The 18,115-nt window shown below is 36.7% G+C and overlaps 1 protein-coding gene across 1 annotated transcript in view; it reads left to right on the top strand.

The window, feature by feature from the left end:
• Positions 1 to 18,115, top strand: part of LOC140154900 (fibronectin type-III domain-containing protein 3A-like) — an 83,525-nt gene that overhangs the window by 9,329 nt on the left and 56,081 nt on the right. Inside the window, 1 exon segment of the mRNA XM_072177559.1 lies at positions 9,603 to 9,872. Within this exon segment, the coding sequence (XP_072033660.1) occupies positions 9,603 to 9,872 (270 nt within the window).

The raw sequence follows: 18,115 nt of genomic DNA, 5'->3' as shown, positions 1-18,115 counted from the left end.
GGCAAATATAAATAAAAGAGCTCATCCAATCTATTTATCAAAATGTAGCAAAGTAGATCCTCAAGTCACTTGTTTTTAAATCATGGAGATATATATCACCGTTTGAAAATGGGACCCAATACAAACTTTCCGTTAACAATTGAAGCCTCCGAAACAAATGAAGCCTCCGAAACAACAGTAAACTTAATTATCATCTATGCATATCTAAATTGGTATGTTCCATATTGATATCTGCATTGTAATTGTTGCATGATATGTGCAGAATGTCATAAATTAAAAAAAAATTGATATTATGGTTAATGCTTGAAAAATATACTGATATCCAAGAAAGCCCGTTTGGAGGCTTCACATGCAAATAACACCATACTTAACAAATGGGTGAAAAAATTATCATGTTATAAATCTGCAATATCTGCCGCATAGAATCATTGATTCAATACACACAAGAAAATAACAGCTTAGATGATCCCAACAGTGTTGTTTTCAAAAAAACTACTTCTGCCATGTTTAACCATTGTAAACATGAAGAAAAAAAAAAAAAAAAAATGACTTGCTGTGATAATTTAATTTTTGTCACAACTGAAATTCAATACTTAGAAGCAAAGCATGAAAATTGGTAATTGTGATATTTTTTACCTATTTTTCATGTCAACTTGTAGTAGTTAGCCAAATATTTTACTTTTATGATCACCTGTGTTGTTAACTGAAGCCTCCGAAACACAAATCGCTTGAATTGCCAATTCTGAAAAATAACTCCAATTTCTGTGAAACTTGGCTGGGAGGTTCCTTTCATCAAGTAGTATTTGTACATGAAGTTAGACATTTAAATTATTTTAGGAACCCAATTAAAACTTAAAAAATATGTTTAAGGTTGGGAAATTTCCATTGCAAATGACCCTTGATGTTAAAAATTTTCAAAATTGCAATTACAAACATAGTAAAACATGGTATAAAATTTAACTTATATCTGTTGACTTACTTTGGAATGGGATTTCACATGTATTCCAGCTTTCATGTCATAATTTTCTGAGCTTATGTAAAATACATTTTTCTTAGATTTTAACCAAAATGTTATGGAAATGTCAAATTTTTTATCAGAAATCAAAAGGTTTAAGCCTTGAAACACTATTTTACTGGAATTTAAGTTGCTTCTATGCATGATTACAGTAAACAGAAACATATTTAAGTGGTTTGAAATTTTGACCCTAAAAATCAAAAGTTACACCCTTTACCGTGAAAATGACCATATACATGTAAGTGTAATTTACATTCTTGATGCACTTCCAATCCACCCAATACCAGCAACAAAACTAAACAGATGTACAAGAATAGGTTGCACTTTAAATGACCGGCACACCATACTGATGATGAGGAGGAGGAGGAGTGTACAGCATGCCAAGTGGAGATGTTTTACATCATGTTCTTGTTATGTATGCATTGCATACATCATATACATGATTATATTTAGGCCATGCACTTGATACCAACTAGGATATCTTTACTGGGTTATTCTGGGCATATCTGGTATTTCATCCATGTCACCTGCCAGTGCTGGTTCACTTATAATGTGTTCAGGGCACTGAAAGAGTCACATACCATGGCACATTTCTAGATCTCATTTTATACAGTCAACTATTAATATGAAACTTTGATTTGACAGCATGCATCCAGTGAAGTTTATACTATAGAATACAATATGTTAAAATGTAGGCATTTACAGTGTCTTTTCAACATGATTAAAGTGCTTTACACTTAGTTCACTTTATATATTAGGATTTCACACCACATGGCTGCCAACAATAAGGCACCAGTCCACTGCTCCCCATTATACACCTGGGTGGAGTTGGACAAGTGAGGTTAACAACATATTTTTACTGAGCAAAACGATTGACAGGTTATGCATGGTGATGCAAAGAATACACCATAATGGCTCCAGTAGAAACAGATTTAGGTAATACAATTATTAACCTCACCGTCAACTGTTAACCACCTTTTGAAGTGGGTATACTTTGGTGATGTGCCCAGTAGAAACAGTACAGGTGACAGTTTAAGTGGGTGAGGCCCAAACTCACTTAAAGGCCCATTCAGTCATCCCAGCCTAAGTGTAACAAAATTAAATTTTTTTATAAATTGTCTAACAGTGAAAGTCATTCAAATTATCATTAGGTATATTTGAAATGAAAAATTTGGCAAAAAACAAAGAAAACATATGTAAGTATTGGCAAGTTGGAAGCCCCATTCACATACATAAATGTTGCTAATTTCTCTACTTACTTTAGCTGTAGAGAAATTTTACAGATTTGTGTAATATGTCTTGTATTTTAAAATATGAGGCTTTTGGCACATGACATTGACAGTAACAAATATACCAAAACCTGATTTTTGATGATTTTTACGATCTATCAATGAGCAAATCACTGGCCTCTAGACTATAGACTATACTGACAAACTACAAGTACAATACAGCATGAGCGAACAAATCCTGATTTTAAAGCAGCTTAGGTTATGAAAAAGTTTTTTCTGGACTCCGGCCCTCCCAACTAAATATGTGGGTATACACGAATCCGACGGCCCATTCATGTATTTGGCCCTCTATCGACACCGCCATAGCTGCGGTGTCCCCGCGGGGTATTTAACAATGCCAATCAGCTGATCGCCAGACACCGCAACACAACACATGTAGTACAAGTGACATTTTAACTCATTTTCAACTTCCAATTTCGTGTATTTTATCTTATTATATTTCATCGATATTTTGTCATGGACACATGGGAAGATGACGTTCGACTATGGCCTAATATTTCTGATCAGGGTATGTGAATATTTCCGTAAAATAAAGAAAAACTTGCCTTGTTGTCACTGCATGTATTCATGACATCCACGGCATAAAATTCCGATTGCACACGCACGAAGCATACTTTGGTGTTGGAAAGCTTACTTTCCATGACTTAAAATCGCATGTATAAATCCAGGATTTTTGAAGAACAATGATGGAAGCTTTTAATGAAACGCTTGCTAGTAATTCCAAGTGCTAAAAGGCTAAATTGATGTCCAGATTTGGCTCAAAACTTGAGTTGATTTCGGTACCTCTCGCAAATCTACCGGCGTGGAAAAGGACGCGTCACGTTTTGGGGATTCCCAACATCCGGGATTGTTAGCCTCATAGTACAATGCGAAGTTTGATATGTCACATTATGGACGGGGAATTTAATATGTGCGGTCATCGTCTATCAGTTTCGGGTGATTGTAGTGTTTTGTTATGATGAACAGCTGATCGCAAAATCAGCTGTTTCAATGAGGACATAATTTAATAATTTCAAAGGAAGGAAATTAGGCACAGAATATATATATTTTTAAATGGAAAGCTTAAACCATTATTACACCGTGTAGAAGCCTAGAAATTAATGAAATAAAAATATAAAGACTCAACAAACAAGCAAACAAAATACATTTTTAGCAATTTTTATCTTTCAACTTTTTATTTTTACAAAATGTACATTAAAAGTAATTGATGACTATGCCTCAATAATATTGTCCACTCACACAAAAATATGAACATTAACTATGTAAAACATCACATGTAAAACATCATGATTACAATCAAAATAAACATATGGTCTACCATTCATCACGCACGCTTTTAATCGGGAGCTATTGATTACTGAACAATTCAATGTTTGTTTACATTATGTTTTGCATCATTTTCGTCGGAATTTTACCAACTTTGACAATCGTAATAAAGTTTTTGGTGAAAATGATAACTTACCACACTATGATCCTTGACAGTGAGTGATTTTAGGTTCAGGTTGATGATCCATTGGCGTTTCTTTGCCGCGTCTTCTGGCTTGCCTGGAAAACGATGTAGTGAGTATGGTCTTTGACATGGGCATTCATCATGAGTAAGCGGGTGATGTTCTGTACACTCGGTTTCCTTCCATTCTTGGATTTTCTTACTATTATTGGAGCAATCTTTTACTGCACAAGTTCTGCCAGAATGTCCCTCTTTTCTTTCTCTTCGGGTTTCCATATTTTCGTAAATAACGCATGAAAACGGCTAAATAGACGACAAGATTTCGGATAAGTATTGAGAATACGTGTTGAGCCGCGCGGTGTATCGTAGTGGGGACACCGCAGCAATGGCGGACGGCTGTACTGCCCTCATGCGTTTGCTTTTTCGTCGGATCGGTGTATAATGAATCATTATCCTTGCAGCAGACATTTTATTAGGAACAATATCGTTTATACATATAATACAAATATAATTTATATACTGATTACTGAGCATTGTGTGATGTCTGAATGATGTAGGCTACTGTTTACAATATCATATTTCTGGATAATTTATTGTTGTCAAAGCAAATTTATGAGCACGGACACTTCCTCTGTTTTACAGGTAGCACGTTTTTCTCTTGCTGGACTGTGATGTAGCCTGTAATGCAAAGCTGCAGCGACAACGAGCAGACGCTATTAATCAGCCTGTTGTAAACATACTGGTCATTTATTTTGTTGAAGGATGGAACTTGTCTGTCGGAGTAAAAGGGGAGGGAATTAAAGCGCTGAAAGCATGGGTGGGGATAGGTATCATATGGCAAGATGAATAGCAAAAGATGGTTCAAGTATAACTCTATTCATCAATGACCCTGTTCACATTAGGAAATTTTCTTCTTCGACGAACCTCCAACGAAGATTAAAAATTGTTTTTTCCTAATGTGTATGCACTTTTCTTCCTTCGACGAAGATTAAAATTGCTTCGTTCAACGAAGCTAAAAAGCTTGTTTCGACGAAGGAATACTTCGTTCGACGAAGCTAATTTTGTAATGTGTATGCTCGCTTCGTTCAACGAAGGAAAGTGATCATGTGACAAGTGACCTTCGCCGGTTTTAATAATAACCGGGCGTTAATAGCTTCGTTCGAGCTTCGTTAATTTTCATGAAATGTGTACAGTACAATGTCTTCATTCGGTCTTCGTTCAGCGTAATGTGTACGCATGCTTAATTAGTTAATCAAGATTAACTTATCTTCGTTGAATGAAGAAATTTCTGATGTGAACAGGGTCAATGTAAATTATGCATTTGAATTGATGCTGGAGGATTTATAATCTTAAACAAGTCACTGATGACCTAGACCCTGTTCACTTGTCAGTTGTCACATGATCACTTTCCTTCATCGAACGAAGCGAGCGTACACATTACAAAATTAGCTTCGTCGAACGAAGTATTCCTTCGTCAAAACAACCTTTTTAGCTTTGTTGAAAGAAGCAATTTTAATCTTCGTGAAATGAATAAAAGTGCGTATACATTAGGAAAAAAAGCATTTTTAATCTTCGCTCAAGTTCGCTGAAAGAAGAAAATTTTCTAATGTGAACAGGGTCCTAGAGAGGATGCAAGGGTATGGTAGTACTAGGTAAGTTGTGCTCCATGTCCAATATATGTGTACATGTAGACCCCTCCCTACATTGTAGTAGTGGAAAAACACTATGATTTGAGAACTACCCTGCCCAAAACCTAATAGAGTTGTTGACTGAATATTGTCAAATAATTCATAGAACAAGTTACAGCAGCCAGCGTTCTCAAGTTGTGATCGTTATCATGTTGTGATCAACAAATTGCACAATGATATAGGCTATAATGCAGGAACAGGTTGGGGTGGGTAATGTCAATGTCATCGAAGAAACAGAATATCAAGGTAGATCTGTCAAAATATGTAGGCGCCCTACATAAATATGTAGGCGTATATCCGGGTTCAGGTTGTGTCCAAATCAATTCATTTTGAAGGCGTTGTTTCTGCTTTTTAAGTACATGTGCGGCAACCTTGGCCTTAGTTGGGCTTTAAAATGTTGTTTGTTGACCTAGGTGTTACATTTATTGATCAATAACACATGATGACGTAGATAAAACAACATATGGTAGAGAGTTGTGAATGGTTTCAAATGTATTTCATAATGTACATAGGTCCTACTATGTATGTAAATTTTGCGCAAAATTGGCGAAAACAGCGGAAATTTATGTAATTTGGGGGGTTTTGACTCAAAACTGGGGGGGGGCAAGAAAAATATTTTGGCCACTTTTTGGAATGAGGCATTCAAATTGAAAATATTACAAGGATATCTGGTCAGAAAAAGTGAAGATTAATAGTGGATTTTCATGAAACTTTGCAAATTCACCATGTTCTACTTGATCAGTGTCTCAACATTTACATGCCAGAGGGATTCCCAAGTTATATGCCTACCTGCTGTAAGCCTTTTTTAAATTTGATCTTCCAAGTTAATATGAGATTGTATGACATATCCAACCCTTACAGAGTCCTCACTCGGCTGTTTCCCTATTTCATACATCACTTCCTTTAACAAGATGACAAGATAGGCATGATGAGACCTGGATAGTGTTTGTCTTGTTCATTACCCAAACCAGTGGGTGGATCACGCCCCTGACATATTTCACTACAAAAATATCATTGACCTGTGCTTGGGCCATGAGGTTGACCCCTGCAGAGTTCAACTGAGCTTGACCTTAATCCCTTGGATGTCATCATGCAGCTCTGCTGGCCATTTAACCTTGAACAGTGGGAAGTTGTCTGTACAAGGGATTGGCTCAAATTGGTCAGCTTGTTGCATGGAAGTCATATGAGCCAACATAATCTTGGTGTCAATCTCTGTTCAAGTCAACAAGTTCCAAGTTGTAGAAACTAAAGTTGTCATATCTAGCTAAGGATTTACTTCTATGGGTCAGTTTACATCCAATAAAATGAATGATCCTGACCTGAATGATCTTGACCTGCAAAGGTCAGGCCCATGACAAGTGGATACTTCAAGTAGCCCCTGTGGAGAGTCATGTACACATATTTTGTCCAAGAATTGAAAGTACTATTAGCATGATTAGTACATGTAGTAAATCAGGTAATAGTACCATAGCCCATAGCCCTGCACAAAATGGGGATCCTAGGTCCATTTGCTGCCACTGACCCAAGCAAAGTGCTTAAATTTGCCATGTAGTGTATGTATGTAGTACCCCAAATATTTTATTTTAGAGAGAGAGTAATGGCATCATTTTGAGATTCACTTTAGTTAATTTCAAAGACCGAAACCTGTACCTATCCCATCTTGAAGGTTAAGAGCATCAAGTCAAGTGAGACAACAGAAGAGTCCATTGAGTGAGGAAAGTGCAACCATTGAGAATGTGTGGGTGTGTATTTTGTCTAGAAGTCTGCCCATCATTCACATTCCTCACAAATTTGCAGCCAGTCAGAATGGGTCAAAATGCTCTCACTTCCAATGGCAAAGTTCATAACCTTCATTCAACATTCACCGAGCTGCAGTCATTCATGGACTATTAAAAGAGATACAGATGAACTCCTCCAACAGTCAAAGTCTCAGCATCACCTGATAATGAGGGCTGATCATATTTTTCCATTAGAAAAGGGCTAATTTTCAATGTTATCGAAGGAAAAAGAGGACCTATGTTGGGGTTACCAATAGTTACAAAATTGTGCACCAATAGATCGGATTGCTTGACTCTTTTAAAAAGGTTCTTGGAAGTTAAGTGGTGTCCATTTTTTAGTTAATTTTTAAAACAAACTGTGTAAAATACTAAATGCAGAGCCTCAAAACAAAATGTAAATCGCGGAAGAAGTACATGTAAATTGAAAATTTTCAAAATTAATTCAAGATTTATTTGATATAAATGGCGATTTTGGTTTAGATGTAGACAGACATAATTGGAAATGTACAGGAAATTTTTTGCAGTTTCAGGATTTTTTTGTCAACACTGACTGGCATCTCTGTGTAAGATCAATTTCAATTATGTACATGTCTGGTCACTCTACATGTATGTTGAAAGCTCGCAAATTATGTTTTACTTGTCTTACTTCCATTATAACGTGCATCAAATAAAACCCAAGTTTTGTTAGATGAGCACAGTTTGTGCTTCTCCAGTACAGAGATGAAAAACAACACATTATGGCACAGATTAAAGAAGATAGTCAAGATAAGGCTTCCATCCATCGCCTTGGGATTTCAAAAATCCAGTATTATGTCTATGAACCAATTTCATGGAAATGCCCTTTGAAGAAAAGTGCAAATTCCTAGAATAGCCGATTAGAAAGTACATAGATGCCCAAATGGAATTCATCATCATCATCTAACCAGCAGGATTTGGTGCCATTGGCCCTACGGATACTCATGATCGTCATCATCACATCCACTGATGTCAAATGACTTGCCCGCTCCTCAACCAGCTCTCCCCCATTACGGTACATTTTATGTCTTCCCTGTGTTACTGAAAATAGGGGTCACTTTTGATCAAGACTGGCGGCGAGCAAGATATAGGCAGCCAACCGAAAGCGGTTCCATGTCAGATAGATAAGACACAATCATGAGCCATGCGTGATGGAGCGGTGTGAATAAACGTAGTTTAATAGGCTTCCTGAGGAGGTGGCAAAAGGCTATTAAGAAAATGGCTGTAGACTTTTTTTTTTAAATGCCTGTAAACTGCAAGTTCATATTGTCTGAGTATGTGGACAATATTTTATAATGGACAGTGTAGAAAGTTATGTGAGCTATGAGTTTTTTAAAATATTGTGCGTTGCAAGGTAATATCTTAGCTCATAGCGAGAACGATATTAATAGCTTCTTGTATTGTACAAAAAAAAGCTCTGGCCTGGGTGTTTGCATGTCAAGTCTATGTTGGGACAAACTATTTTCCTTGTCTGAGAACTTTTTTTGCATCTTCAGAATAACCTATAGTTTAACATACATGTACGAGGGGTGTTGACCATACTCACTCTTTCAACATGATTGGTACCCAAATGTTTTAAGACTGCTATGTGCACATACAGAATTTAAATATTTATAATCCAGAGCTTAAAATCTGTGGTGCATCTAAGTGCAACATAAATGCCACCTAATTTGTAGATTAAATGCTAAATTAAAAGTGAAGCTATAAATTGTTCAAGTTCAAGTTATTTTATTGACATCACCAAACAAATAGGTACAGTAAATTGTGTTCATCTTAAATCAAAGAAGTTGCATAATTTGTCTAGAGTCATGGTTCAACACACTATCCTCAGAATAACAGAACATCATTTTATATTCATGTCTGTGGGAGGAAGAGGTTGTGATTGGTACCCAACATTTATTGCCCAACTTTGTTCCAGTTTTCCAAGGACAAGACATTTCCAGTTTGGTATCCATGGAAAGATGGAGATACATGGATGTGTGTTTTGTTTTGTGTAGAGGGGTGCATTTGCATCCATATTCCAACTGTCGAATTCTACGGTTGGAGATAGCTTGGAGATTAGTGTCATTAAGCCATATATTTTTGTAGAAGGGTATAACACCTTCCCGTTTTGTGATACGACCACCTCCTCAGTAAGTTGATTGTGTACATAATCTATGGATGTGTGAATGAAAAACTGCACGGTTAGAATGTGTGTGTGAAAATCTAAATCTACGGTGAGTCATCACACTGGGGGTCATACAAGAGAGGGTGTGTGTGTGTTGGTGTCTCTGTCTGTCCGCTGCCCATGTGTATACATATTTGTATCCATCAGATGTGTGAAACTGAAATTTTATACTGATAACATTTTTTTTCATTTTGACATTGCAGACCCTCAACACAGACCGTCAATCCAGAGGTCACGGGCAAGAGACGACAGAACTGAAAAGCAAAGAGAGAAACTTCAGCGGAAGTTGCGAGATAGAGAGAGAAATAAAGATAGTAGTTATGGCTCTTTGACGCCAAGTCCGCAGACCTCGCCACGGGGAAGTTTGAATAGTAATAGTCTAAAGGCTACAGAAAATGGTGCTAGAGTGATAAATAATAGACAATCCAAGAAGAGGCATAATAGTAGAGAGAAAATAGAGGAACATCATGAAGGTAGGTCAAAATTAATTTTGATTAAGAGTCAAAATAACTTTTTCTTCCATGCACTTTGAGCATGTTAGAAATATATCATTGAGGCACACATTGACTTCCACCATGGAAGTTTAGACTTGCGCCCATGCTTCCACCAGTCATAGATCTCGTGGAGGATATGTGCAGCAGACAGATCCAGCAGGAGTGATAAACTTCTGGAACTTTGGGGTCCAGGAATGGGTCCACAGACTCTTTGCAACATTAGATTTAAGGAGTTAAATTGTGGAGTTTAAGTGCTTAAATTGGCTGGTCCTGGACTTACATGGCTTAATTAATCTCATATAGGGAAATTCCCCAACCATAAAGTTCAAGCTCAGTTATTGTTACTACATGCTAGATCCGTAGACATTGTTCATAAACAATATTGTATCAGCTATAAATTTGTTACGATCATTTGTCCATAGTTTCCAAGCTTACATAATTGATGAGTTCAATGAAGATGTGACTGAAAATCCTTCATCTGTTATCTTGTCATCAGTGTCATCGTCTATTATCTTCTTAATCTTGTGATTTGCAAGGTCATGGGAGGTCAACTTCAATGCTACCCTGGGTGTTTTAACATATTAATATCACAAGCAAGGGCTATTATGATGTGAGTATAGACATTTCACAGCCATCAAAAAATTGAATCAATTTGTGTTGCTATGCAGCAGGTCACACCTGATACCGAATAGATTATGCTACTACGTTTCTACAAGCAATTTGATACAGGCGGCAGAATTGAGCAATTTCCTTGCCTGTCCTAGATGCGAAGATGTTGCCTGGGATGATACAAGGAAATCACCTTGACTCTTCAGTTGCATCATGCTTGCATCCAACCCAGGCTTAGGCAGTGTGTACATACTGTGATATTCTACTACTGTACATTGTAGGCATGGGGTTACAAACTTTTGGGTATAGAAAAAATGAACACTTCTGGAAGTTCCAGAAGAAAATTTAAGTCATTGTACCTATTGAAAAACATGTCATAGAAAAGTAAAGAAATAAATGTACGGAAAAAAAATCTATATCCTTTCATGTAGAGCATGTAAATGAATGACCATAGCAAGTGGGTGGCTGCCCTAATTTTTTAGTGTTTCTTCATACATCATGCCAATTTTACCAGACTTGTATTTTGTCTGCCACAGATCTTCATATTGGTTTGTTTCATCTAATTTACTGTAATACTCCCAATTGCCCTTTTTCACATTCAAGTATCTTCTTTAAATACTTTCTTCTCTGTTATTGCCCTCGTTTTTATTTTAATTTTGTGCATACACAATTAATAAATTGTCTTTTAAACTAGTACACAGTATCACATTTACAACGTGAATCAAATGACGATCATTCATCTTCTGTCTAATCAAGAGAAATGTATACCTTCAGAATAATAATGGTCTGTCTGCGCTTGATGTACTCCTTGTGCCAGTTTGCATGCCTTTGCCATACATACTTGCACTGTCATTAGTTGACAGGTAATTCCTCTCTGGTTTTAGCATGGTTAGTGTGTTCTGGTTCTGTGTCTGGCATAAGTAGGTCACTTGTCATGACCTTTGTCTCATAAGGATGAACCCAATTTCTTGGAAGAGAGTGCATTACATGTATGTAGCAATTAGGGGAATGTTGTTGGTGTATAAATCTACATCATAGTCATGGAGAAATTTATCCAGTTCAAATAGTGATTTGTGATGACTTCTATGTACATGTTTGTAGTAATCCTATTCTAAAATTGTGTTTTCATGTCATTGATACTCCTCAATTATCAACTAATAGTAATTACATGTACCCGAATATGTACAGAACTATATTATGCGTAAAACAAAGAAGGTGGATTAACCCATGAGCTGTATCTATTGTTTTGCAATACACCTGTAATTTTCTTGTTGTGGGAAGGAATTTCAGCACAAACTGACATCAAGTAGAGGAAGGATCCACTATTAAGTATGCTTGCAATATTGATGATACCAGTCTACTGGATGATCAATTACTAGACCATAATGTCAATTGATATGAAAATGTACAACCTGTTACAAGATTTTACATTAAATTATGATTAATATGTCGCAGGCTTCCTGCAATTAATTCACTTTGCTTATTAAAGTTACATTAAACTATTCAAATGTCGAGGTACATTTACTGTGAATTCAATCATCTGTGGGTCGTATTTTAAATTAAGATTACCTAACATAAGTAAATCAACACCCACATAACATATATCTAGATACAAATTAGCGGAAGAGTGTAGTTGTTAGTAACGTTGTCGTGTGCAATCTCTTGTGGATCGTCATCTTCATCAATCTTGACCATATAACCCACACACACACAATGTGTGTGATGGGGCTGGCTATAGATCTAGATTGGGCTTTTATGCTGCCTACACACATTGCATTGATTTCCTAGAAAACTAATTGCCATCTGAGGTCAGTGTCACTGATTTCTCTTAATTAAAGCAAATATTAATGGACCTAATTACACCTACACATTGGGATGGATTTTCCTTTGAATGACTGGTGTGTATTGCACTTTGGTAACATACAGGGGCAGGTACTCAATATTTGTATGCTTGAACAGAGATGTGGATGCATTACTTGAATCATAATGGATGCTGAAATTTATTATTTACTTGCTGCTCATTTAAAACAATCAAACATTCTATTAATTTGAACATGGAAAATTGGAAATCCAATTTCATGAACTGAGAAAGTGAAATTTCAGAAATTATATTTCACAAAATGGAAGTGTTTTTTTTCACTGTACATGACACATATAGATTTCACCAAGCAGTTTGACCTGTCTGCTGCTAATTTTCAAGTATTTTTTGCTGATAAGTTCACTTGACAACCGGTCTTGAGTCATATCCGGAAGGGGACAGCCCTTGCAGGCAATTAGGACTGATGCTAACAGGCTATACCTAGACTATATTTGTACAGGGGTAGCCCAGCCCTTAGTAAAAGCAGACCCCCCTCATTCTAGAAAATAAATAGCAACAATCAAGGGAGGGTTGCTATGTGTCAATGGGGGTAGGGGTAAAACTACTGGTCGTACCCTGCTACATAAGATATGTTACAATGTCAACTAACTAAACATCATGAAAATGGTCATGGTTAAAGAAGGGGCCAGAGCTTATTGTACCATGTACAGCAATTTCCATTAGAGTCAACTGTTGTGCTCACTTGGGAAGCAGTAATGTTGTACTAAAGGTCTGTTCATACTATGCCGCAATTGCTTTGCGATGCGGTGTGTTGCAGCACTGCATCGTACTGCAAACTATTCCATTGCGATATCACAATAAAGTTAAATACATTTTAACTTCTAAATGCGACGAGTTGCGGCAGAAAGTAATCGATATACCGGCAACGCACCACACCGCAATGCAATTGCGGCGTAGTATGAACGGACCTTTAAAATGTTGTCTTGTATTATCAGGAACCACTGTTTAGGATTTATAAACATTCAAACCGCTTTTGTCCTGGACCACAGGCACATCAGGGTAAAAATTAATAATTTAGCTTCTGTGAAGTTGATGATATAGAATAATCTTGAGGATGAACATTTGGTAATCAGGGGGCATTTTCAAGTTCAGCAGGGTCTTTAAATTTAAAGTGCCCCTGGCTGATGCCTGTTGAGGACCCTTGATAAAGTTCAATCCAAGTGTCAAGTTCCACTGACTTGCAGAAGTCATAGTACTTGCATACATTTTACAATATAGGAAGTATCTTGTTACATGTCTTTACCCATGTAAATAATGTGCTTTGAATTTTTTCAGCAAAATGCATATTTTGATCAACATTGTTTTATTGTATTGAGTTTTTATGTCAGGGAAAACTCTGTATAAAATCAAGGGGTCCAATGGACCGAAACAAAAGCCCCTTGATTCTCAAATTCGGGGTCGGAGATCATTCTCTGGTGTCCAGTGTATGCAGGTGGGTTTTGTACAGAATTTACTGTTCCTTCTATGGTTCATGGGCCCTCGGTGAGGATAGGGCCATGATGTTTCAGGCTACATAATTATAGGGTGCCTGAAAGAGTTCACAGGTCTCCCACTCTCCCAGCATTTTACTTTGCTATACATATGTATATTTTTGTACATAATGCACCAAAATTACATGTGTTGAATGGTTGTTTTGCTATATATGCAATTATCCATGATTTTCTTTTAGACTGCAAATTTACATTGATGATGCTGACCACTGTAAATATTCTATCAAACCCTGGAGTGAATTAGCATGTATAATACATTGCTCCTTTTGACGGCATTCACAGCTATTTTGTGCTTGGTTATGACACACTTGTCATTGTTACCATGACAACATTGATTTAGTCATTTCCGACTGCAGGTTGTCTGAGGTGAAATTTTAAAAAAAACCATGAGGAATTATGTAGATTGGGAGAAAAAAATGCCTGAATTCCGCTTACTTTGGTTGCTATTTGTGTAAGTCTATAAGGCTTAGATAGACAGTCAAGATCTGAGGATAAATAAGACTTCATTAATTTAAACAGTTCTTTTTGATAAATAACACACAAAATTGTACTAAATTGTATACAACCCAGATTCTGTGATACAACAGCAGTTTGCTTTGGAGGAGGGGTCATTGAAATTGGGACATATTTAGAATGATTAACAAATAGGCCTACGTATTAAAAGTCAACATTTGTTTGTCTTTGTGCGTCAATGATTGCAGCGGTGGCTTGATGTTACCACTATGAATACAGTTCATTTTAAATCACCCTGTACAGTATGCCGTACCTCAGCATATTGGGAAAAGATTGTCTCAATATGACACAGGACAAATAAAGGAAATTTACCATCAAAACCACTGCACCTTGATTGAAACTTGTCTCCCAGTTATTGACACTTGTGGCATATAGTGTTGTACATTGTATCCCTGCATATTATTCGCCAGTGTAGTGGTTAGTAATTCCCTGGTAACTGGTTCACGCTGCTGTTTTAATTGATAGTACATGCAGTTGGCTTTGATCATGGTTCAGGATTCAAAAGCATGATCCTGTTGATATAGTGATAATCAGTAATAATGAAAGAAGTAAAATAGTGATCAAATGGTCATTTGAGTTGGCTACAATGTATGTGAACTTGGCATTATCAAATCGCCCAGGGCTGAGAGTTGAACTTGAAGCCCTGTAGTTTGTTTATTATGGAGTATTGGTGGAGAGACAGAAGATAAAATAATTCTTAGAAAACAACATCCAAATGTAATTATTTTGTTTGGGTCTAAATATCTACACCCACGTGTCTGCCTCGGCATGAAGTCCATCTTTTCAATATAATAGTAAATAGTGTAGGCTGCAGTGTAATTCTGTGCAGTATGTTTGTTGAGAACAAAATTCTACTTGCTCTTCTTGTCTTAGTTGTGTAAGATGTAGAAAAAATTGGGGCGTTATTTTTAGGTCGTCCGAAGGAAAAGACTTTATGGCAAGTTGTGTGTCAGTCGGTGTGTCCATCCATGTGTGTAAATTTGGTCTCATATATGAAGAGTTGGAGGGCAAGATTTTTTTGGCAAGCCAAAAAGTGTGGGTCCAAGAAAAGGCAAGCATTTTTGGCAGGTCGAGGAGGGGGGTGGCAAGCAATTTCTACATACATTTACAGGGCAGCTTTATAACAACAGGCTCTAAAAACACTTACAACTAGAATTTCGCGGTTCTCGACCGGCACGGTTCTCGACACAAAGCGTTGGCCGCAATGCCTCCACCTTGACGCCCATCATTTTAACCGGTGCAATTTTACTTGACCCCAAAATAACTTTCTCATTATTTGCCTCACTAAGGTGGCCGTTCCCATCAAATTTCATGAACCTGAAGCAGTCTATGGTGATTTGACCCTGAATGACCCCAAACTGACCTTGACATTTTTGCCTTGTTTCAATGGTCGTCCCCACAAAATTTCATGAATCTGCGACAATCTATGGCGATTTGACCTTGGATGACCCTAAAATGACCTTGACATTTGTTCTTCCTACAGTAGTCGTTCCCACCAAATTTCATGAACCGGCAACAATATATGGCGATTTGACCTCGGATGACCCCAAATGACCTCACAATGATGTAGTAGGCCTATGGCCAGAATCTTGCATCGTAGGCCTAGAATTAATGCTAGAATGGATTGTTTAATGGTTGATTACTGCTAAATAATCACTTTTCTTTGTTATATTTTGCAAATCAACAGAAAAGTTTGACATTTTACACAGTTGTCACTATTTTGTGGCATTTACACATTTCTGTGAGCAAACCCCGCATTCCATGAATTTTTTGTTTTTTCCGTATCACGGAGATATCGTGGCTTTACATAATAGTTTGGACTTGTTATGTTGCCCAGGCTGTTATTAAGGTTTTTGTCATGTCGTCCGTCCAATTTACCTGTTGATTAACAGCCATTTTGCCTGATTTTGCTCAATACACGGTAAGTTACCGCTTCGGTCTGTTTCTACAGAAAATCTACCCGCTTCGTCAACGGCAAAAACCTACTCCAACAAGGTTTCTGTTGGCGTTGAAAAGGTGTTGCAAAAAGGTGTTGGAGGCTGTTTCCACAGGAGTGATTAACGGTTGGCTCTGTAGAAACACGCTCTATGACCACCATGACCATGGAGTGTGTGGCAATATTCTATTGTTTGTCCCATTGTTGTCATAACAACAGGATCACCTTTGACAGTTCCTGCATTGTTTGTTGGGACATATCTCATTCACATTGTAAAGTTCACAAACCCTTATTTACATGTGTTGTAAGAAAACAGCTTTTCGCCAGCCCATACGCTGGCCCCTCTCGCAGCTTTTCCGTCCTTTTTCTCTCTACGTTTTCTTTTAGTGGTATTGGAATGATTTTTTTTTTTTTTTTTTTTTGGTTAAATTTTTTTTTAAATATTTTAATTTGATTTGTTAGGAAAAGTAAGTATGTTTTGTCGTTTCAACTAACGAAAACGAGTGAGTATTACCAAAGTTATGTTTGAACTAATTAATTATGACTTTAAAAGTTTAAAGGCCTAAATGTAACAATAATAGTTAATATATATAGCATCATATGGTCAGCAGAAGAAAATCTGACATCACCTATGATGTCATATCAGTCTCCTTGACCGGGGTCCTTACTCCTTGACCACTGAACAGCGTGATATCATGTTGATAACAGATCTATAGAATCAAAATCTTCATCATATCCCCGGATCATATCACAGATTCTCAACAATATGTGATCATATGGACCATATTGTGTGAAAGTAGTTATCTATCATATCCTGTGTCGTTTTATGGATAAAATGACTCAAAATGTTATTGATGAAATGGTTGCTATCATAAACATCAGTTTTGTCTTTTCAACGGGAAAAATCCGATGCAAAATAAAGTTTTTAGGGCCTAGCTATAATATGGGCATAATTTATGCATATAGTATTGAACAATGTACCCCATTTGACATGCACTTATAGATAAATAAATTGTCTTACTTTATTAATTTAATAACTTCTTTATTATAAATAAAATGACACATAACTATTTGATTCATAAAATTACATTCAACAAAATGATTGAAGAGAAAACACACAAGGCACTAGGCAGACTGTTATAGAATGGAGTATGTAAGATGCCATGTCCATAGCTTCGCAGGAGTTTCCGACTAGCAATCAACATGATCAGCACATTCAGAAAAACACAGTTTAAGAGTGAAGATTGTAGTGAGTAACCAGTCCTTTATAAATGTGCTGGCCACTATCTATTATAATATAGTAGGCTTAAACTATACATTGCGAATTAATTAAGTTATTTTAAAATAAAATGTACATGTAAGTTAACTCAAACCGGCAGTGTATATATCGAAAAGCAGTGAAATCGGACATTCCTAAGCGAAGATATTGAGTTCGTAAGTTCTGGTATTACAAAATTGGAAATTGAGATATCGTGGGTAAAAAGCTGAAAAGACAAAAACACCCAACGACAACAACAACAACAACAACAACAACAAAACAAACAGACCAGAACAATTTGGAGTACATGTAATGAATTAAAAGAGTTGACATGAGATTAGGAATTAATGTTTTCTGCTGTTTCAGTGTGCATGTTCTCATCGTTGATGGTTTGGTGGACTGTCATGTAGATGTAAGCGTGATCCTAAAAATGCCTTTCACATTGACCAAAACTAATTACAAGACCTCTTCTACATTGAGGCTGGCTTTCCCTTTTAAAGGGAATTTTTATCTGGGTTATTGTCTATGATGTTTAAT

Source organism: Amphiura filiformis, chromosome 6, assembly GCF_039555335.1.
Source record: "Amphiura filiformis chromosome 6, Afil_fr2py, whole genome shotgun sequence".
Lineage (NCBI taxonomy): Eukaryota > Metazoa > Echinodermata > Ophiuroidea > Amphilepidida > Amphiuridae > Amphiura > Amphiura filiformis.
Note: the sequence above shows the minus strand (reverse complement) of the source record. Positions and strands in the feature narration are given on the sequence as shown.